Source organism: Xyrauchen texanus, chromosome 22, assembly GCF_025860055.1.
Source record: "Xyrauchen texanus isolate HMW12.3.18 chromosome 22, RBS_HiC_50CHRs, whole genome shotgun sequence".
In the NCBI taxonomy this organism is placed as follows: Eukaryota; Metazoa; Chordata; class Actinopteri; order Cypriniformes; family Catostomidae; genus Xyrauchen; species Xyrauchen texanus.
Window position 1 is genome coordinate 35,492,160 of NC_068297.1, and position 19,826 is coordinate 35,511,985.

The 19,826-nt window shown below is 40.6% G+C and overlaps 1 protein-coding gene across 2 annotated transcripts in view; it reads left to right on the forward strand.

The window, feature by feature from the left end:
- Positions 1-19,826, forward strand: part of kif6 (kinesin family member 6) — a 482,085-nt gene that overhangs the window by 80,053 nt on the left and 382,206 nt on the right. For both annotated transcript variants that reach the window (XM_052153424.1, XM_052153425.1), the window contains one exon: positions 2,997-3,083. In XM_052153424.1, coding sequence (XP_052009384.1) covers positions 2,997-3,083 — 87 coding nt within the window. The remainder of the gene's footprint in view (positions 1-2,996; positions 3,084-19,826) is intronic.

Genomic DNA, 19,826 nt, shown 5'->3' on the forward strand with positions numbered 1-19,826 from the left:
GCCTCATGCTGGTTGTAGAAATATATCTGACACTTGTGTAGAAATCACTTTTATCAGCTGAACAATCAAATTTGTCAGGTAAAGCAAATCTTACCGATTCTTTTCTGGTCGGTAGAAGAGATTGAATATAATGGGTCAGATGTTCGTTAGCAGCATTTCGACTGGTAAGTTGAGTTTGGAATCCATGTAGCACTTCACTCTGTTAATTGAATCTGTGATATTTCCGCTGGATTCGGATTGGGGTTAGTATTCTGTAACAAACTCAGTTTGTAGGTCGAGGAGGTCGGGTTAAAATACATTTTTTAAGAGTTTAATGAACACATCTGTGGCAGCAGGGCCATGGTCAAGCACCCGTCCGGGAGAGAAAGCGGTAAGGGCGCTTGCACCTGAGTTAAATTATGTCTAACACCTGTCTCTAATTTCAGTGAGCACGGGGAGAGCGGCATAAGAGAGCAGCCACAGAGCCTCCAAGGGAGAGAGAGACAGACAGATATGAGTTGTGTTATATATAAATGACTACTAAGAACGGATAATTTGATATTTGTGAAGCTGAAGGCTCAGTGCTGTTTTGTATGTCATTGAAGCTGTTTGTGTGACATTGAGGAAAACATTAAAAGTTGACTGACCTGAACTGCCTTATTACTGGATCTCTTACAACATCCAAATTAGAAATCACAAACGTAGTAAGTAATACAGGCAGAGGTTGGCAACAGTTAATCAATCCAAACAATACAAAATAACTTAATTCCAATAAATAGGCAGTAGATCATATCATGAAGCAGAACGAGACAGCAACAGATAAATGATTGATAAAGCAGGTGAACTGGCAATACTTCGCAAGGTGTGAGTGAGTGTGCATGGCTTAAATACAGAGCAAACGGGAAGTGACATGGCAGGAACTGATGTGGCAGAAACAGGAAGTGACAGAGTTCAGTATTCAGGTGAGGGCTCCCTCTGGTGGATGGGAGGCCGCTCAGATTTTACTTTAACTATATTCATAGGCTTTTTTAAAAAAAAATACAAATATTTAAATATGAACTTTAATATTGCTACATAGCTAATGGTAAAAAAGTATAATGCACAGTCTAAATGCAATTTGTATTTTTGTGATCACTGGAATAGATGGTGATTTTTTTTATATGGGCGTTGGGGGTTATGATGTTCCATGCACTCCGATGACATCATTATAGGAATATCGTATTGCATATTGATCACATTATCCAACAACTTATCGCTTATTCCATTTTTCCTCCATATCGTGCAGACCTAGTTTACACTGATATGTATAACAAGTGCTAATTTGGCACTCTCTCTTTGAGAGAAGTGTTTATGGTTGAATGAGCACAGCGTACATAAACGAGAGAGACGTTGCAGTGTTGTTTTTCCTTCATCCGTGCAATGTATGACTAGAAATAATGTTTATTTGTATCTTTTTGATCACCAACTGACTGTAAATAAAAAAAAAAAGATTTTTAAAGAGACATGAAATGGAAATGGGGTGCCTGAGACTCGTCTTTGAATACAAAACACATGGAACAAAGCAAAAGGAAACTTTGACTTGTATAATGTGATTTGATTGTACTAATACTTATTGTACACGTTCTCAAAGTAAGTCAATTTTTTTTTACAAACACTTTTACCTTATAACTGAAGTCCAAATATGTGTAACTGGTCTGTAGGCTTGCTTTAAAACAGAGAATGTTGAAAATGATCAGACAGTAGAATCATAGTTGATGTCGTTATATATAATGTCAGTGAAATTCCAAGGCTCAACAAAAGTGATGGGGACAGCACGATTACCATAGATCCAGATCCACTGCAGCCAAATAAGGTCAATGTTCTTCAGGGCAATCACTCACGAGACACAACATGCTGTAAAAGATGAGGCTGAAACCAGCTTCCTTATCGCCGGCATTTTGTTCAGTAAAAGGATTGCAGTGCTCAATTTCTTCTTCACCACTACACAACTATAGCTCTGGTGAGTAAAATCTGAATTTTTACTCGCCAGTGGCTTATAACATTTATATTTTAGTCACATAGCACAAAATTTGGTTGCTTATGCTAGTGATTTACTTGCAATGTAGAGGGCCATTACTTGGAATGAACACCTTCATTTTATTTGTTTCTGCAAGAACAGTTTGTTAATGGCTCAGTTAGATGTAACTTCTTAAGTCACATATGTGCTAACCCATTCATTTTGAATAACCAAAACTTTGAAGATGCATCAGTTAGTGGATGTGGGTGGTCCTGATTTTAATGACACTAAAGCACTGACTTCTCTACTAGGATTTAAATCTCTTTGCATTCACAGATCCATTATCCTGCTTACTTGTCAAAGTATTACCACAGAGTTGTTGTTGAAAGATTATTTTTCTGGGAAAATTGTTCCAAGCAATTACACTTTTCCAGAAATGTATCTTAAAGGACAGACTGGATTTTGTATTTATTTTTAAAGGGGTTAGAAGATTTAAGTTTGTATGAGGTTGAAAGAAAGGTATTGTACAAATGTTGTGTAAAAGTGTTAAATAAAGAATATTTAAAAGGAAGAATTGACAGTGTGGAGAGAAATGTTGGAGGTAGAGTATGATGTAAAAACTGTCTGGATAATCTTGCATGAATCACTATTAGCAACATTATCAGAGGACCTTCAATGGAGAATTCTACACAGTGCAGTTGCTGTAAATGCTTCTGTAAATGTAGTTATTCCAAATGCATCCAATTTGTTTCATTTTTGTTGTATAAAACAAGCTTGTGTAAGATTGAGTGAATTGATCAGGGCTCTAAAAAGAGTTTTTTGCTTAATGTGGTATGGAATTTTTATAGTTTTTTATGCGTATAGTTTTTATACGAGTTATAATGAAGTTATTTGCTATGTTTTGATTAAGCATTTTTATCTTTTGTTGGAATAATCTTTTTATTTTATTTGTATGAATATTTTTTATTAAAAGTGTATTTTTAAAATGCAAAAATTGTCTCTCTCTCTCTCTCTTTCTCAGGAGTCTATATCCACCTGTCGTTTTGCTCAGAGAGTGGCTTTGATTAAGAATGATGCCTTGCTCAATGAAGAGTTGGATCCTGCTCTGGTGAGTCTGATGTAATCAACATGGACACATCATCTTTGATCTTTTATTTCTTTAAAGATTAATTGTTTACTTATTATGATAAAATACTTTCACCAACCCCAGTTTAATGTGCTGATGCAAGTTAGGGTTAGGGTTGTAGGTCATTTGTAGATTCACAAAGAGTGTTGCTCTGTGACGCTTTTCAAAAATTGCCCTGTTTGTTTTAGATGGCATGAGTTTAGTGCAAATTTACAGTACTTTTACAGCGAAAAATGGTATATGGGGCAGAAGGGGTGGTAGGAGTGTTGGGGAAACCTGTTTTTTTTTGTTTAGTGCCTAATGGCACAGGGATTACACTTCATCTTACACTTCAAGTAAACAGTAGTCTACTTGCATTTACTTATCCTTTGCTTGTTCACTATACCTTTTAAGAGGGTGTGCACACGCTACTTTTTCTCAACACTGTATTTTTTCATTTAAATTGTTTTACTTGTTTTTGTTCCCAAGAGTCAGTCATTCAAACATTCAAATACAGCATCTCTTTCATTCCTGGATTTTGTCATGTACATACTACATATATTATCACAGAGACTGGCTTGATCTCTTTCTCAGAAATATAGAAAAGTCTATTTTAAAGCTGTTTAAATAACTTGTATCATGCTTGCATTCCAATAGTTCCAGTAGCATATCCACAATAGTTGTCTTGCACTGATTATGTTATTGCACATCAATTAACTGCAGTAAGCATGCTCACGTACTCTCTGTGCCTCAGGACTTTCATTATCACAAAATTGCCATTTAGTGCAGATGAATAGCCTGGATCAATTTCGAGACTGATATTGCTTTGAATGACAAACTGTTGTTCTGTAATTTTGGGTAGATTACCATGCCAAAGCTTTAAAAGTGATATATTTGAAATACCTCGAAAATACCAACCAAAGCTTGAAGAGGACATGTTGAGGAGGAGGTGTCTGAACAAGCACCACATTTTTGCATCGGAGATCAAGGCGGCCGGGGACTCAGGCATTGAGGTCAAGGTGGCCAGGGACATGCGCTGACTCTGGGACGGACGAGGCTTCAGGCGCTTGCTCGTGGACCGTGGCAGGTGTGGGCGCTGGCTCGTGGACTGTGGGAGGCGTGCTGGTTATGGCAGTGGACTCTGACATGGTTGACTCGGATGGAGGCGAGGTCTGGGCGGTTGAGGACTCTGATGTTTCTCATCAGCCACTCCCACAGTGAAGAAAGAACCACTAAGTCGAAGTGCACAGTCAGTATACTCTGTCAAATTCATATCTATAGCTCCTCTCTGCAACAAGGAATATAATGGCTCATCCAAACCTCCGTGAAAAAGTCCTTTAGTGAGGTCTCCCCAAAGTCCACCAAATGGCAAAGCCCACAGAAATCCATTACATACTCCTCCAGGGGACGGTTTCTCTGGCGGAGACGTATAAGGGCAACTGCTGGGCACATCGTTGTCAGTCAAATATTCTATAACATATCAGGCAGGCTGAAGACAGGAGCAAGATGATGATGAGATAATAAAGAACACCAGTGCAACCTACAACTATTGATTACATCTTGGATATGTATTTTGCACCTACTGTAAATGACCCAATGCAGACACAGATGTACAAACATGGATGTTGTACATGTCTAACGCATATAAAGTCTCTAAACTAATCTTAATCAACTCACCCTTTTCACAGAAACCATGAACCAGCTTATAACAACTTTAAAAATAATATGTATGCACAATACTCAATAGACCTTTTTCACACTCTGTTGTTTTGTCTGGGTTTTGTTACGCGGGAAGTAAATGGTTGCAGGGTAAACTTAGACTGTGGTGAATGGGAGACTACTGCAAATATTATTTTCACTTATCCTTTTACTCCAAGAGCAAAAGGAAAAATCCACTATTAAATGGCTTTTCAGAAGAAAACAAATTGAGCCCAGTGGATTAAGATAGTCAGATGGGAGAAGATGCCAAATTTACTGCCACTCTCTCAGAGGCTGTAATTGAAACCCCCTCGCAGCAGTGGTAATTCATTTTTTAAAACTAATTCCAGGATAATATAACACATAGCATAATGTTAACTTAGTGGGCCTTATTCATGAAAATTTTGTAAATATCCAAATTTTAATTTTACATTTTACCCAGTAATTTATGGGTAAAATGGAGCTTCCTGATAACTTTCCGCCAGATTCACAATTGCTTCATATTCCCTATATTTGTTAGTAAAATGTGAGTATGTTAGTGAATTCCAAACATTCATAAATGGAGTTCATTCACAGTTATCATACTCCTATCCTAATCATATTTGTTTTGGGATCATTAAACATGATTTCATATATATATATATATATATATATATATAGTGGACAAATTCTTACTTTATGCAGGATGAATATATTTTATTTGTTAAATCTATGGTTAATATTTAATACTAATTATTATATAAATAAACATTGTCCTTTAGATTGTATGCAATTCCTATATATAAAATTGTAGGGAATAGGCTATTAATCAAGCAACATTACTGAAAAGAGAGAAAAAAAAATTCTGGATAACTTAATACGCCCTTTACAACTGAATACAAAATTAGGATGAAAAATTGCTCATTTTAATTTACAGACCCAAAGTCTGATATCATTAAATGAGTAACATAATAATGTATCAAATCTACATTAGCCTAATAATCATTCCATGGAGACAACTGAAGAATAATTATGAATTTAACTTTTACCTGTGCACATTACATCTAGGTTACTGTTATAACCTCCATTCCCTGATGGAGGGAACGAGACGTTGTGTCGAATGAAGTGACACTAGGGGACTTTCTTGAAGGCCTCGTTTACCTCTGAACTTGAGAAAAGGCCAATGAGAATTTGGCAGACAGAATTTGCATGTCCCTCCTCCAGACATACAGGTATAAAAGGAGGGATTTGTGCATCTGTTCATTCAGGTTTTGCACTGAGGAGCTGAGAATAAGGTTCGGCCGTTACAGTTCAGCTTCGTGGCTGGGGGGACACAACGTCTCATTCCCTCCATCAGAGAACGGAGGTTACAACAGTAACCTAGACATTCTCCGTCTGTCGGTCCCTATTCAATCACGCCATGCGCTGAACCGTGTACGTGAGCTGCTGACGCAGGTGCGGGCAGGCAGTTGCATGTCAAAGCAACAGGCTGCTTCAGACTGCACGTACCCTTCCCCAATGCCTCATAAAAAACATAATAACATTTTTAGGTTTCCGGCATCCTGAAGGGGGGGAACAAAGTGACGAGCCAAGCAAGGGAGCAGGCCGCGCCAGCCGCGCCTTTTCTCTCTCAATGTCTCATATAGTTAAAGTGGCTGGGGCCATTTTAATGCTATAACACGTTCTTTTCCAACTCCTAGAAAATTCTATACGGAGACCACCACCTGCCAAGGCTCCCAAATCTGCTGGAACGCCAGGGGGTGGAGCCTCCACTCTCTGCTGAGTGTGCCCTGTCGCGACAGCACGTCCGCTGCCGCGTTGAGGTTGCCAGGGATACGAGTGGTGCACAAAGACCTGAGTCTCTGCTGGCTCCAAAGGAGGAGATGGCGGGCTGTCTGAGCGAATCAAGACGTGCTTTCCCCGAAGTAGTAGGAGAAACCTCCACAGGGCAAGAATTACAGCCAGCAACTCTAGGCAGTTGACATGCCAACCCTGCCCCGTCCCAATGCTCTCTGTGGTGACCAGAACACGTTGGGACACCTACTGTAGGGGGACTCCTGTCCGCAGAAAACCAAGGTCTGTCCAGGGGTTGAAAGTCTGGTGGCAGGCAGGGGTGATGAACACATGGTATGTATCTCTGCACGTAGGGTGTTGGCATCTTCACTGTGCACCGAGGTAAAGCGGACGCCGCCGAAAGGGGGCGGGGGCCTGGCAAACTCCATTGCCTAAGAATTGCATAGCTGAGTCGGATGGTCCTGGCCAGCCAGCGTGACGGGTTATTAAGTGAAAGCCATGTGTCCAAGCTCTGTGCGAGGCGCACAAGGGGGGCATTCATTTTCGACATACCTGGCGGGGCGGAGCAGCGGGGTGGAGCAGGTAGTGTTGCGTCGGGAGGCTTTTTTGCTGAGAGAAAGCTCGAAGCACTTACCTCCCTCCGCGCACCTGGCAGGGTGGGTAAGTGACTGAGGAGGAGGTCCGGTGTAGGCGTCCTCTAGACTCATCAGAAACGGCCGGTTGGGGGGCAGCAGTCGTGGGTCCGGAGGTGAGGTGTCTGCGTTAGGGGTGCCGGGACTGCCGGAGTGTGGCACCGGGTTGCCGTGAGAATTGCATTTGTTGGAAATCGCTCTTTTATTGAGAATGTGGGCAAAAGATATAAGGTTTGTAAATAAGTATCCTCCTCCCGTCCCTCCACCTGGGGACGGAGTGGTCTGTTTACCAGCTCCGGAAAAAACATCTTGTTCCCTGGGTCATCCATCTCATGAGCGCTTGGGAGCCTTCTGGGTCATCGAAGATGAGGTTGAGGTGGAGCTGCCTGGCGTTTGGAAGCTGCAGTGGGAGGCCCTCTGCGAGCAGATGGAGCACGGCCCGTGGGGCATGATGTGGGAAATGGCCATTGTCTGTTTCTTCACAGCCAAAAACTGCTGGGCTAAGTCGTCGATGGTGTCGCCAAATAGGCAGAGCTGGGAGACAGGGCATTGATAAATTGGCTTTGTCTACCTCCCGCATCTCGACCAGGAACAAATTCTGTCTGCCAAATTCACATTTGCCTTTTCTCAAGTTCAGAGGTAACCGAGGCCTTCAAGAAAGTCCCCTAGTGTCACTTCATTTGACACAACATCAAGTGAGCGACAGACCGGGAACTAAGCATTTCGTAAAAGCATATATTTCACCCAGAGGGGTACTTACACCTTTGCTCAGTCCATGTGAGCAAAGGTGCAGTTGCTCGGGTGAGTGTGCGTGTCTGGAAACAAGTATAGCCTACTACAGAGAAATGTAATGTTGTATTGGGATTTGAGCAAATTTTTTTTTAGGGGAGAGTGTAAGCATTACTTGAGCGGAGCGTCCGCTTGGTCCATGAGCGGTTGAGTGGAGTGCACACGCATGGAGCGGATTATTCAGCAGAGTGTCATACCGCTCCTCTTCGCTCACATGCTCTGGTTTGGTTGTCCACCACCATTGACCTCTGATTCGGTTGAGCGTATCGCCAGCATAATTGGAGAAACTTCTTGAGTAAATCCAAGATTGTAAAGTGATGCTCTTCCCTTGCAATAGCAAAACTCTTTAAATAAATTATTAGAACGCCTTCGAGAAAACAAAAACTTCACCTTTCCATGAACCTTTCACATCATGTCAAGATCTTCTACTTTGAAAAAAATGTATGCAAGCAGCAAAGAAAAGTTTCTTTATTCTGATTAATCATTTGTATTGATTCATATAGATAACAAGGAAAAGCAAAACATGTATACACAGAATCGAGATTTAACCCCCACAATTACCCCTCCCAATCCCCAACCCCACCCTGACCCTCAACAACATCCCTGTGGTCACACATGATTATAGACACACACAGAAATGTATATATATATATATATATATATATATATATATATATATATATATATATATATATATATATATATATATCATAACACTGGTTAGGACCCAATTTTCTATGTGTTTATCCCCTATATTGATGACCTCCCCATTGCCTAAGAATCTGGGGCAAAATTTTATTTGAGTGCCCAATACATAACACATGAAAATTAACCTTCAACCAAAATTCTTGGATCTCAACACAGCACCAAAAACATATGTTGTGTCTCCATCTTCTGATTGGCATCGCCAGCAGGTGGGTGTGTCTTTAAGACCAAGCCTATACAATTTAGAGGGTTTCCAATAGAAGCTATGTAAAATCTTGAATTGCATAAGGTGCACCCTTGCCTCTCTAGATGCAGACTTGATGTTTTTTAGAATCCTGGCCCACACCCCCAGCTCCAATACCAATTTAGATTTTTCTCCCAAAATCTCTTGAGAGAAGCCAAAGCTCCATTCCCCAAACTCTGAATTAGCAGGGAGCAATACACTGATGCCTCATAAACTTTTCTTAACTCTCAGAGTATCTGCCACTTTAGGGGCAAAAATAGTACAGAACAGGTGGTGCAGCTGTAAATACCTAAAGAACTGAGATCTGGGAATCCCAAAATGTTGCACCATATTTTCAAAGGATCTCAACACTCCAATCTCAAATAGATCACAGAGCAATTTAACCTCCCTCTCAATCCAATCTGTCCAGCAAAATAACTAAATTACACAAATTGGCTGGGAATAAAATGCCCTGCTTGTGCCACTGGAAGGTGCCCGGCTGAAAAGCTGTTACCGGGCAGTACGCTGTCAGAGCCAAAACTTCGGATTTAGACCAATTAACTCTGTATCTAGAGAAATTAGAAAATAATTAATAATTATGTGGAGGCAAAGCATAGATCTAGTAGGGTCGGAGACAAATAATAAAATATAATCTGCGCAAAGAAAAAGCTTATGCGCCACTCTTCCCGCCACCACCCCTGGAAAATCATCTTCCTTTCTTATTGTGGAATCTGCCGGGTGCCCCTATCCAGAGTAAAACAAATCTGAAATTAATCAATTTGTATTTCTGCTACCGGTGTCTATAAAGTAACTTAATCCAACCAATAAAAGTATTCCCGAACCCATACATTTCCAAAATCTTAAAAAGATAATCCCTTTCTACCATATCAAACACCTTTTCGGCATGAGATAGCAGCGACCGGAGTCTGATCATTTGCCACTGACCACATGATATTGATGAAACACCTAATGATATCAGAAGAGCTACAGCCCTGAATAAACCCCACCTGATCTCTATGTATAAGAGATGTCATAACTTTACATAATTGTTTAGCCAAATCTTTGACAATATTTTAACATCTAGCTGGATCAGGGAAATTGGACGGTAACTCTTACACTCGCTTGAATCTTTGTCCTTTTTAAGAATCAAACTGATCCGGGCTTGCATCATGGTTGGCAGAATCTTTCCATTTTTTTCCATATAAACTTCTGACAAAAGTGGAGACAGTTCTGTAGCATAAGATGTGAAAACTCTTGCCCCGAAGCCTTGCCTGTATATAATTATAATTATAATAATTAACTCGCTAAGCTCCTCCAAGGTTATCTCAAAATCAAGAGAATTTTTTTGCTTAGCTGTCAGTTTAGGAAGTTCTAATGGTTCCACAAAGTTTCTAATATACTAACCAGTAGACAAAGACATGGAACAATAGAGATCAAGATAGAATTCTTTAGAAGCATTATTAATATCAATGGCTAAGGTAAATATTTCACCAGCAGCAGATTTCACTGCGGGAATGGAAGAAAAAGACTCTTTCTGTTTTATATATCAAGCCAGAAGTTCTCATGCTTTGGATTTTTTGGTGAATGAGGCATTCTGTATGATCCAGCTCCCAAGCCACGCCCACAGAGGATACCGAGGACCAGTTGATATCCATATAAACACTGATTTCAGCCTTTAACATTAGGTGGAATTCAGGATTTAGCAAAAAATATACATTAAAGCACCAACTATATGATTTCCTTTTCTCCATATGTGGCAACACCTCTAAATTCACCATGGCGTGATCTGAGACTAAAATGTTTCCAATTGAGCAATCAACAACATATTAAATGATATAAAAAAAATCTATTCTAGAATAAATCTTATGGACCTGATGAAAAAAAATATATAGTCCCTACCAGATGGGTTTAAAAGTCTCCAAAAATTGGTAAGACCAAGATTGTTTACAGGATTTTCACATCCTGTGAAGCGTCAATGTTGCACTAGGGGATTACACACTTTTGCTTCACTATGATCAAGGACTGAGTCCATCAAAATATTAAAGTCCCCTCTCAATATTATATCATGAGGGGTGCCAGCGGCTTACAAAATAATTTCAAGATCTATTAAAAAGCCCTGATCATCAAAGTTAGGTGCGTAAATATTAGCCAAAAATAAGACGCTGCCCCTGAATTTCTTCTAAAACAATAATGGCTCTTCCTAATTTATCTTTAATCTGTTTGAGACATTTGAATTGTAGATGTTTTCTTGTCAGTGTAATGACTCCCCTGCTCTTACTTTAGCCAGCACTAAAGAAAACATGTCCACTCCATATCTTCCTAAATATTTCATCTTCATGCGGGGGAACATAGAACATAATATAAATAAAGAAAATAAATATAAATTGATCAATTGTCACACATTATACATACATTTCTGCTTATACATGGTGAAATTATTTATTTTTCACATATCCCAGCTAAGCTGGTGTCAGAGTGCAGGGTCAGCCATGGTACGGCGCCCCTGGAGCAGATAGGTTCAAGGACCTTGCTCAAGGGCCCAACAGTGTTGTCTTGGTGTTGGGGCTTGAACCCCTGACCATCTGGTCAGTAACCCAGAGCCTTAACCGCTATAGAAACCCATATAGAAACACTATATCATGTTTCTTATGCTTAAGAAGAGAAATAACCTTCCTTCTTTTTATGGGGTGCCCCAGCTCATTCACATTCCACATGGAGAGAGACAATCCACTCATATTAACATTTGACAATTTTTACATGAAATTGACAAAAAAATAGATGTGTGTCAAAAACAAAATTATAAAGACAGCATTCCAATATTAGTGCAACAATCAAACCCCAAACTTCCCCCCGAACCAAACAAACAGAACAAAGAAAAATGTGTGCATTAACCCCGTGCATGACAGCGCCAACTGGCGTCCATCCTTCTAAACTCAAACAGTCCATGCACGCCTACGAGAGCCCCCAGGACAACTTTGCCGTCGGATTGCTCAAGTCCGGTGTTTCTATACAAATTTTGTGAGACAGAATTACACAACAAAAGATAATCTATAAAACAAACTCCAGCCAATAGGTGGAATAAACACAAAGAACATGTATATTCATCCACATAACTGTCCCGAAGGTGTGTTCCTTCACCAAACAAACTCCAGCCACTAGGCGGAACCAGCACAAATGAAACAAAAAAACTGCTCAGTTTCCTCAGACAGTCAAGTTAAAGTTCAGTGAGTCGGTCCACTTGGCTGCAACATGTATACCATGAAATAACTTACTCACTCCATTGACATATACATTGCTTGCTGGGGAATATTTTACGGCCATCCTTAGCATCTATTCTCAATTTAGCCGGGAACATCAGTGCAAAAGCGACCTTCGGTTTATGTAAGAGTTTCTTGCACTCCTTGAATCGATCACGTTTCTCTCGTCAAATTCGCAAAGTTTGGGAACAAGAAAATGCTGTGGTTCCAAGAAAGCCTTCCTTTACTCCTCGCCTCGCATAACGCAAGATCTTCACCGGATGATCTCAGCAGATCGCCGAGCCGAAATATCATGAGGGGTGCCAACGGCTTACAAAATAATTTCAAGATCTATTAAAAAGCCCTGATCATCAAAGTTAGGTGCGTAAATATTAGCCAAAAATAAGACGCTGCCCCTGAATTTCTTCTAAAACAATAATGGCTCTTCCTAATTTATCTTTAATCTGTTTGAGACATTTGAATTGTCCACTCCATATCTTCCTAAATATTTCATCTTCATGCGGGGGAACATAGAACATAATATAAATAAAGAAAATAAATATAAATTGATCAATTGTCACACATTATACATACATTTCTGCTTATACATGGTGAAATTATTTATTTTTCACATATCCCAGCTAAGCTGGTGTCAGAGTGCAGGGTCAGCCATGGTACGGCGCCCCTGGAGCAGATAGGTTCAAGGACCTTGCTCAAGGGCCCAACAGTGGTGTCTTGGTGGTGTTGGGGCTTGAACCCCTGACCATATGGTCAGTAACCCAGAGCCTTAACCGCTATAGAAGCCCATATAGAAACAATATATCATGTTTTTTATGCTTAAGAAGAGAAATAACCTTCCTTCTTTTTATGGGGTGCCCCAGCTCATTCACATTCCACATGGAGAGAGACAATCCACTCATATTAACATTTGACAATTTTTACATTAAATTGACAAAAAAATAGATGTATGTCAAAAACAAAATTATAAAGACAGCATTCCAACATTAGTGCAACAATCAAACCCCAAACTTCCCCCGAACCAAACAAACAGAACAAAGAAAAATGTGTGCATTAACCCCGTGCATGACAGCGCCAACTGGCATCCATCCTTCTAAACTCAAACATTCCATGCACGCATACGAGAGCCCCCAGGACAACTTTGCCGTCGGATTGCTCAAGTCCGGTGTTTCTATACAAATTTTGTGAGACAGAATTACACAACAAAAGATAATCTATAAAACAAACTCCAGCCAATAGGTGGAATAAACACAAAGAACATGTATATTCATCCACATAACTGTCCCGAAGGTGTGTTCCTTCACTAAACAAACTCCAGCCACTAGGCGGAACCAGCACAAATGAAACAAAAAAGCTGCTCAGTTTCCTCAGACAGTCAAGTTAAAGTTCAGTGAGAACATCAGTGCAAAAGCGACCTTCGGTTTATGTAAGAGTTTCTTGCACTCCTTGAATCGATCACGTTTCTCTCGTCAAATTCGCAAAGTTTGGGAACAAGAAAATGCTGTGGTTCCAAGAAAGCCTTCCTTTACTCCTCGCCTCGCATAACACAAGATCTTCACCGGATGATCTCAGCAGATCGCCGAGCCGAAACCCAGTGAGCTTGCTCGATTCCAAGCTTATTGCCTGTTATGTCGAGCAGACTCGGAAAGAGCCAGTCCAGGAATTTCACCATATCCTGACCCTCTTTGCCTCTGGAATTCCAACAATACGGAAGTTATTCTGTCAGCTACGGTTCTCCAAGTCCCCAGACACGCTCCAAATCCACCTTGTTCGCTAGTGGATTAGCAGATAATTCCCTCAATCTTGTAACCACCTCAGTGAATTTTGTCTCCATGGCAGTGATCAATCGACATATTACAGCAAGATCCTCCAAGTCAGCAATGACCTTCGTCAGCATTGCTGACATGTTCAAAATTTTTCTGTGAATTTCCCTCATTTGTCCAACCAAATCGGCTCCTGGGCTCATGTCAGCTTGAGCAGGTGTTTCCAGAGCCAGAGGATTTTGAAATCTTTGATATATTGTCCTCCTACAACAGTTTTGGAACTGAGTGTATCGAATCTCACCGGTTTATGACATTAATAGTGTTAAAACTAGCAAAGTGCACAGAGCTCACTGTTCACACGTTCGAACCTCGCATGGCGCCACGTATAGACTCATAAAAAAACGTTTCTACACAAAAATCCTTTTTTTAAAGGTTAATTTCACTCATTTAATTATTAGTACATTTTTTCATTTCTTGCTTAATTTCACTTCTATCAAAATGTAGTTATAACAGTTTGTCTAAAAGAACAGAACATGTTTGGATGTCTTACGCACGATTTACACATGGTTGGGAGCAGGTGTACATTTTGTTCGTACCGACTAACATTTTGAAAATCTGAAAACTTTCATGAATCAGAAAATGTATGTCAGACTAGCTTTACGAACAATTTACACAAAAATGCTCATGTTTCACGAATAAGCCCAATATTTAAAAAACAAATTAATATAAAAAGTTGCTAGATGTACGCTGCTAATGTCCTGCCGATGTTCACTCTAGTTTTCCCTCGACCACGATCACGTTCACGCTTAGCCAGACAGGATTCAGTAGATAAATGTTTTTTTGTTGTTTTTGTTTTTTTTTGGCAAGTTTGTGTAGGTTTCGGTGTTGTGCTGGGAGCCCGACATTTGCTGGATTCCATCTCTAAGGTAACGTTACCTAGTGTTGCAGACTGTCTGTTGACGCTGTTGAATAGCAGAAAAGAAGCTATTACTGATTCAATTCTGTCGGGAGCGCATATAAATGTCACATCCTTTGGATTTTCCCGGCAAAACCGACCTGCTCCCTTCGCAAGAAAATCAGTCTACAGTCTTTAATAGGCAACCAGGAAGGACGTCCTAGGTTGCGTTACAAGCCGTTCACACATTAGCAAAAATAAATAAAATCTTTAAAGTAACTTACACTTACATGAGTATCAGCACACTCATCGATTTTTGGCAATGCAGACTCTGTTCATACTGTTGACTGGAGAACTGTTGCGACTGACTCAGTGTACTGTTGACTCGAGAACTGTTGTAATCTGATCATCATCATACGTTGATAAAATGGTAATACAATCAAGTCATAAACATATTTCCAGTATGTTTTATTTGATAAACTTTCTGCTGGTCTGCAAATTACATCAGAGACATATATTTTGCCCCCCTTAATGAAACCCTCTGCTATATATATGTACTATATATTGTATTTATATATATATAAATAAACACCAGATACAATACAGTTTACATTTTATGCAATGACTCATTTGGTAAGCTTATGTTGGTGCTTTCTGTCACAAAAACACAGCAACAGATTTTAAGCTGATGTATGTAACTTTTTCTGTGTTAAAATACTTTCTGTTTCTCAAAAACTGTAAGCACTGTTTTTCTGTGGCACCTTGAAAATGTATCTGTTCCCTTTACAAAAAGCTTCATTAGGATGCTGCGCTGAGCAAAGCGCTATGGGAACAATCCTGCATTGTGACCTAGCTGTGAATATGTGTGTAACACGACAATGAACATTGATCGGAATTTATAGCCTTGGCTGATGTAATCATTAGACGCACCTGTGGCCAGGCTATAAATGGATGCGTCACCACAGTGTCATCAGATCCTCTTTTTTCAGAGCTATTCTGTATGTGTGTGTATCGCAAGCCTGTCAAAACTTTCTTTCCTCTGCTAGGAGTTAGAACTTGGTTAGGCAGTGCGCAGTGAACCTTTTCTCCTTTCTCTTCTTCTTTCTAGAAAAAAAAACAATAATAAAAAAAAATATATATATATATATATATATATTTATAAAAAGAGAGAGAGAGAATAACTGAAAGCCAGGGCAAACGATTTTTCAGTTTTGCTCTGTTTGTTTGGGGGAGGAGCACGCTGCTATCGCGTTGGAGCGGGGCGGGTGTGAGCACTGCGATCTGCTTTCAGGCAAAGTGCTTCGCGCTCGCCTCGCTTGCTTCTGGGAGCCAGCACCCTCGCTTCATTCGTGGGGCTCTCACATGGATTTGGCTGAGGAGCAAGAGACGAGTTCGTCCATTTTCCTTCCCATCATCTTGAAGCGCGTTCTGGCACCTCTTCGGTTCTAGAGGGGGACCTCGAATCTCTACCCGCCTCCGAGCTTTCCGTCCGCGATAAAAAATCAGCAGAGGAATTGCTCGATGTGGTTACTAGTGCGGTGGCCAGACTCGAGTTGGACTGGGTCCACCCCTATGTCCGGTCACTCTCTAAGCCTTCTGCTCCCTGCCGTTTGTAACGCCGGAGCAGCAAAGACTTCACAGACTTTTTCCGGTCTGTACCCTTCAGACTGCATTTGCCAGTGGCATCCTAGTGAAGCTTTTTGTAAAGGGAACGTTACGTATGTAACCCTTGTTCCCTGAAAAAAGCAGAACGAGATGCTGCGCTTCTTTGCCGCACTGGGATGCCCCAGGACTGCTCTTCAAAAGAAGTATCTGACGACACTCTGGTGACGCATCCATTTATAGCCTGGCCAAAGGTGCGTCTAACACACATATTCACAGCTAGGTCACAACGCAGCATCTTGTTCCGCTTTTGTAGGGAACAAGGGACGTTAACCTGAGAAGTTTTTACTGCGACCTGCTTAGACCAACCCCAATGTTACGTAACCAATGGCATGAGTTGGGGGGGGGAAGTAAAAATCCCTAATTTTATCTGCAAACAGGTCCACCACAACGATAGAAACAACAGAACACAACACAGCTGCACACAAACCAGAGAACCAAACTTACTAAACATGTCTGATGAGTTTGTAGTTGGAGTACAAACTACTGGACTTTTTGAGTAGTTATTGATTACAATGAGCTTTTATGAAAGCTTTAGATGCTATCACTTAGATTTATAAATGATCATATTATTTTACAGTGTAGTAAGGTCTGTTTTTTCAAACCAGCACTTAGAACGCTCGTGATAAAGTAGAACTGAAAGGAATGTTCCAGGTTCAATTTAAGTTATGCTCAATCAACAGCTTTGTGGCATAATGTTGATTATCACAAAAATGTATTTCAACTCGTTCCTCCTTTTCTATAGAAAAAAAGCAAAATTTAAGGTTATGGTGATGCACTTACAATGGAAGTGAATGGGGAAAACGAAAGTGAATGTTGCCCATTTTTTGAGGGTTTAAACACTGAAATGTGAAGCTTATGATTTTATAAAAGCACTTGCATAAATTCTTCTGTTAAAACTCATGTATCATTTGAGCTGTAAAGTTGTTTAAATTGGCATTTTTACAAATTGGCATTTTACAAGGGGGGACCAGGGGTATGTTTCTGAGGGACAATATGGGACACTGCCTGGCGCGGCGGTGCCCCCACCCCACGGGCAGACTCACTGATAGTGGTTTACCCATTTCTAGCACATACCACCTTACATGGTATATTGATAATGCCCTATTCCCCTAAACATGTGTAATTGCTGATGTATCCTCATGAATAGGCCAACCAATGTGTATTTTTTTTTTCTAAATAAAGATTAATAATATTTTGAACATTCATTGACAGATGCACTTCCACTTACGATTTACTTTAGCTATTTAATTTTATTTATTTTTCATTACAATTTATTCACTTTATATAAATTATAATATAAAATTATAGGATTAACAGGAATTGTAGTTGCTCAACACCACAGGAACAGTAAAAAAAAAAAGTCTTAACTCATAACTCCAGAGGTTCACGGAACGAGAAGGGGGAGGAAGGATGGTGAACTTGCATATTAGTAAAGGCAGGCGAAGGAAAAAAAAACTGTTCAGTGTTCTGGGGACACCTTTAGGACTTTGGGGACATCTTTAGGATTCAAACCTTTTCACCAGTATCTGAATCAAATAAAGAAGAAAGATAAGAGACAGAATTAAAGCAACGATCATTTTTATGATAAGCTTCCAAATGGTTTTCCAGTATAGACAGAGGATTGCAAACCCATCGCCCTCACAAGGTGACAACAATACAAAAAGGTGCCAAGATACAATGCTATGCAAAACAATGACATATTTTGACCTAAAATGCTACTGTTTCCTAAAAGTGACACATTTGCACCCCTGTAGACAGTCCACCAATGTTCAAAATCAATCAAACTTCACCAAGACAAACTTGGTTTCTTACCTTCAGGTTTCTTCTTGAACTTGTATTTCTTGTTGGATCGTACAGCACTGAGGAGAACCTTCTCTTTCACTACATAAGTGTAGAAGTCCTTGCAACTGAATGTGAAGTTGCTCTTCACCTGGATTTCTGACTTGATGAGGTTTACCGAACATCTGTTCCTTGTGTCCGTCCAGCATCCTGTCATCAGTGAAAAGACCCTCTCCACTGAAGCATTGGTGATTGGTACACTCAAGAGGAAAGAAGCTAATGCTGTCATGTTTGGTGTGTGTGTGTGCTTGAGTAAGGTGGCCCACTTCTCCACGACTGGAGCTCCAGACTGCACGATGGCCTGTTGGTGTGGCAGAACGACACAATACTCATCATATAGCGCATCCATGTCCAACTTCTTGCTTAGCTGCAGGACCTCTACAGATTCACAGAGATGGGAGAAGTTGAATGGGCTCTTCTTTAGTGCTAGGCTAGCCACTTTCTTCTGGTAGTTGGAGTCTGAGAAGTCATAGCGCTGCTCAAGGTAGGTGAGAGAGGACTGGTAGAAGTTGCACATGTCCTCTCTGAGCACAGCTGCCTGTCTGTCTGGAAACTGCCCCAAAGAACCATCACTCTGTCGTTGCTGTAGCTTGGTTTTTAGGGTGAACATCATATCGTAGAGCTCACAGACAGTCCCATCTTCTCACTCCAGCACCAGCACAGTGTCGTGGAAAATCTTCAGTGCATTGCTGAGGAAGGACAGGTAAACCTAAAAGAAGTAAGGAGAGTCAATGATCCTGTGTGCTGGCACTGTTTGCATTATCATCATTTCTCTAATCCCTGTTTCATGTAATAATATTTAGATGAAAAAAAAAGTTGAGTGCAATTAAAATTAATTACCTGTAGATCAAGGGGGTTGCCCTCACCATCCTGTTCACCCTTGAACAGCCGCCATAGTGACTTTGGGCACTGGTCCTCTCCCAGTGAGAGAAAGTAGGTCTTGATAGGAGCCCAGCTGTCGTGAAGCCTCTTCACTGCAGGCCACAAGCTCAGCCATCTTGTGGGCACATGTCTAAGCAGGGACTGGTACTCTATCTCCACAAAGGTGTGAATTGACTTAAGTTCCTCAATGCGTTTGGCAGATGAGGAGAAGTGGCTAAAGGTCTTTTTGATGACATTTTCGATGTCGATATTTAGCCGATCTCCTGCGTGTTTTGCACTGTTGTGAACGATGTGGGCCACACAGTTTGCCTTCAAAATGCAATTATTGTTCTCTTTCAGTTTCTGGAAGACAGAGTTGTATCTCCTGTAATTCACACTTGCATTGTCAGCGGAATACGCAGATATCATGTCTAGTCCCAGTCCGTTTTCCTCCAGCTTGGTGACTATCTGGTTGTGGATCGCGGCAGATGTTTCATCACTGTCATCATAGAAATCAAGGACCTTTGTCTGTACTCCCAAGTCTGGCGTCCAGTAACGCACTGACAATGGGAAGAGCTTGGTGGTCCCATGAATGGAGGCATCTGAAGCCACTGAGAAGAATGGCGTGTGGGCTGTGGAGACACACACA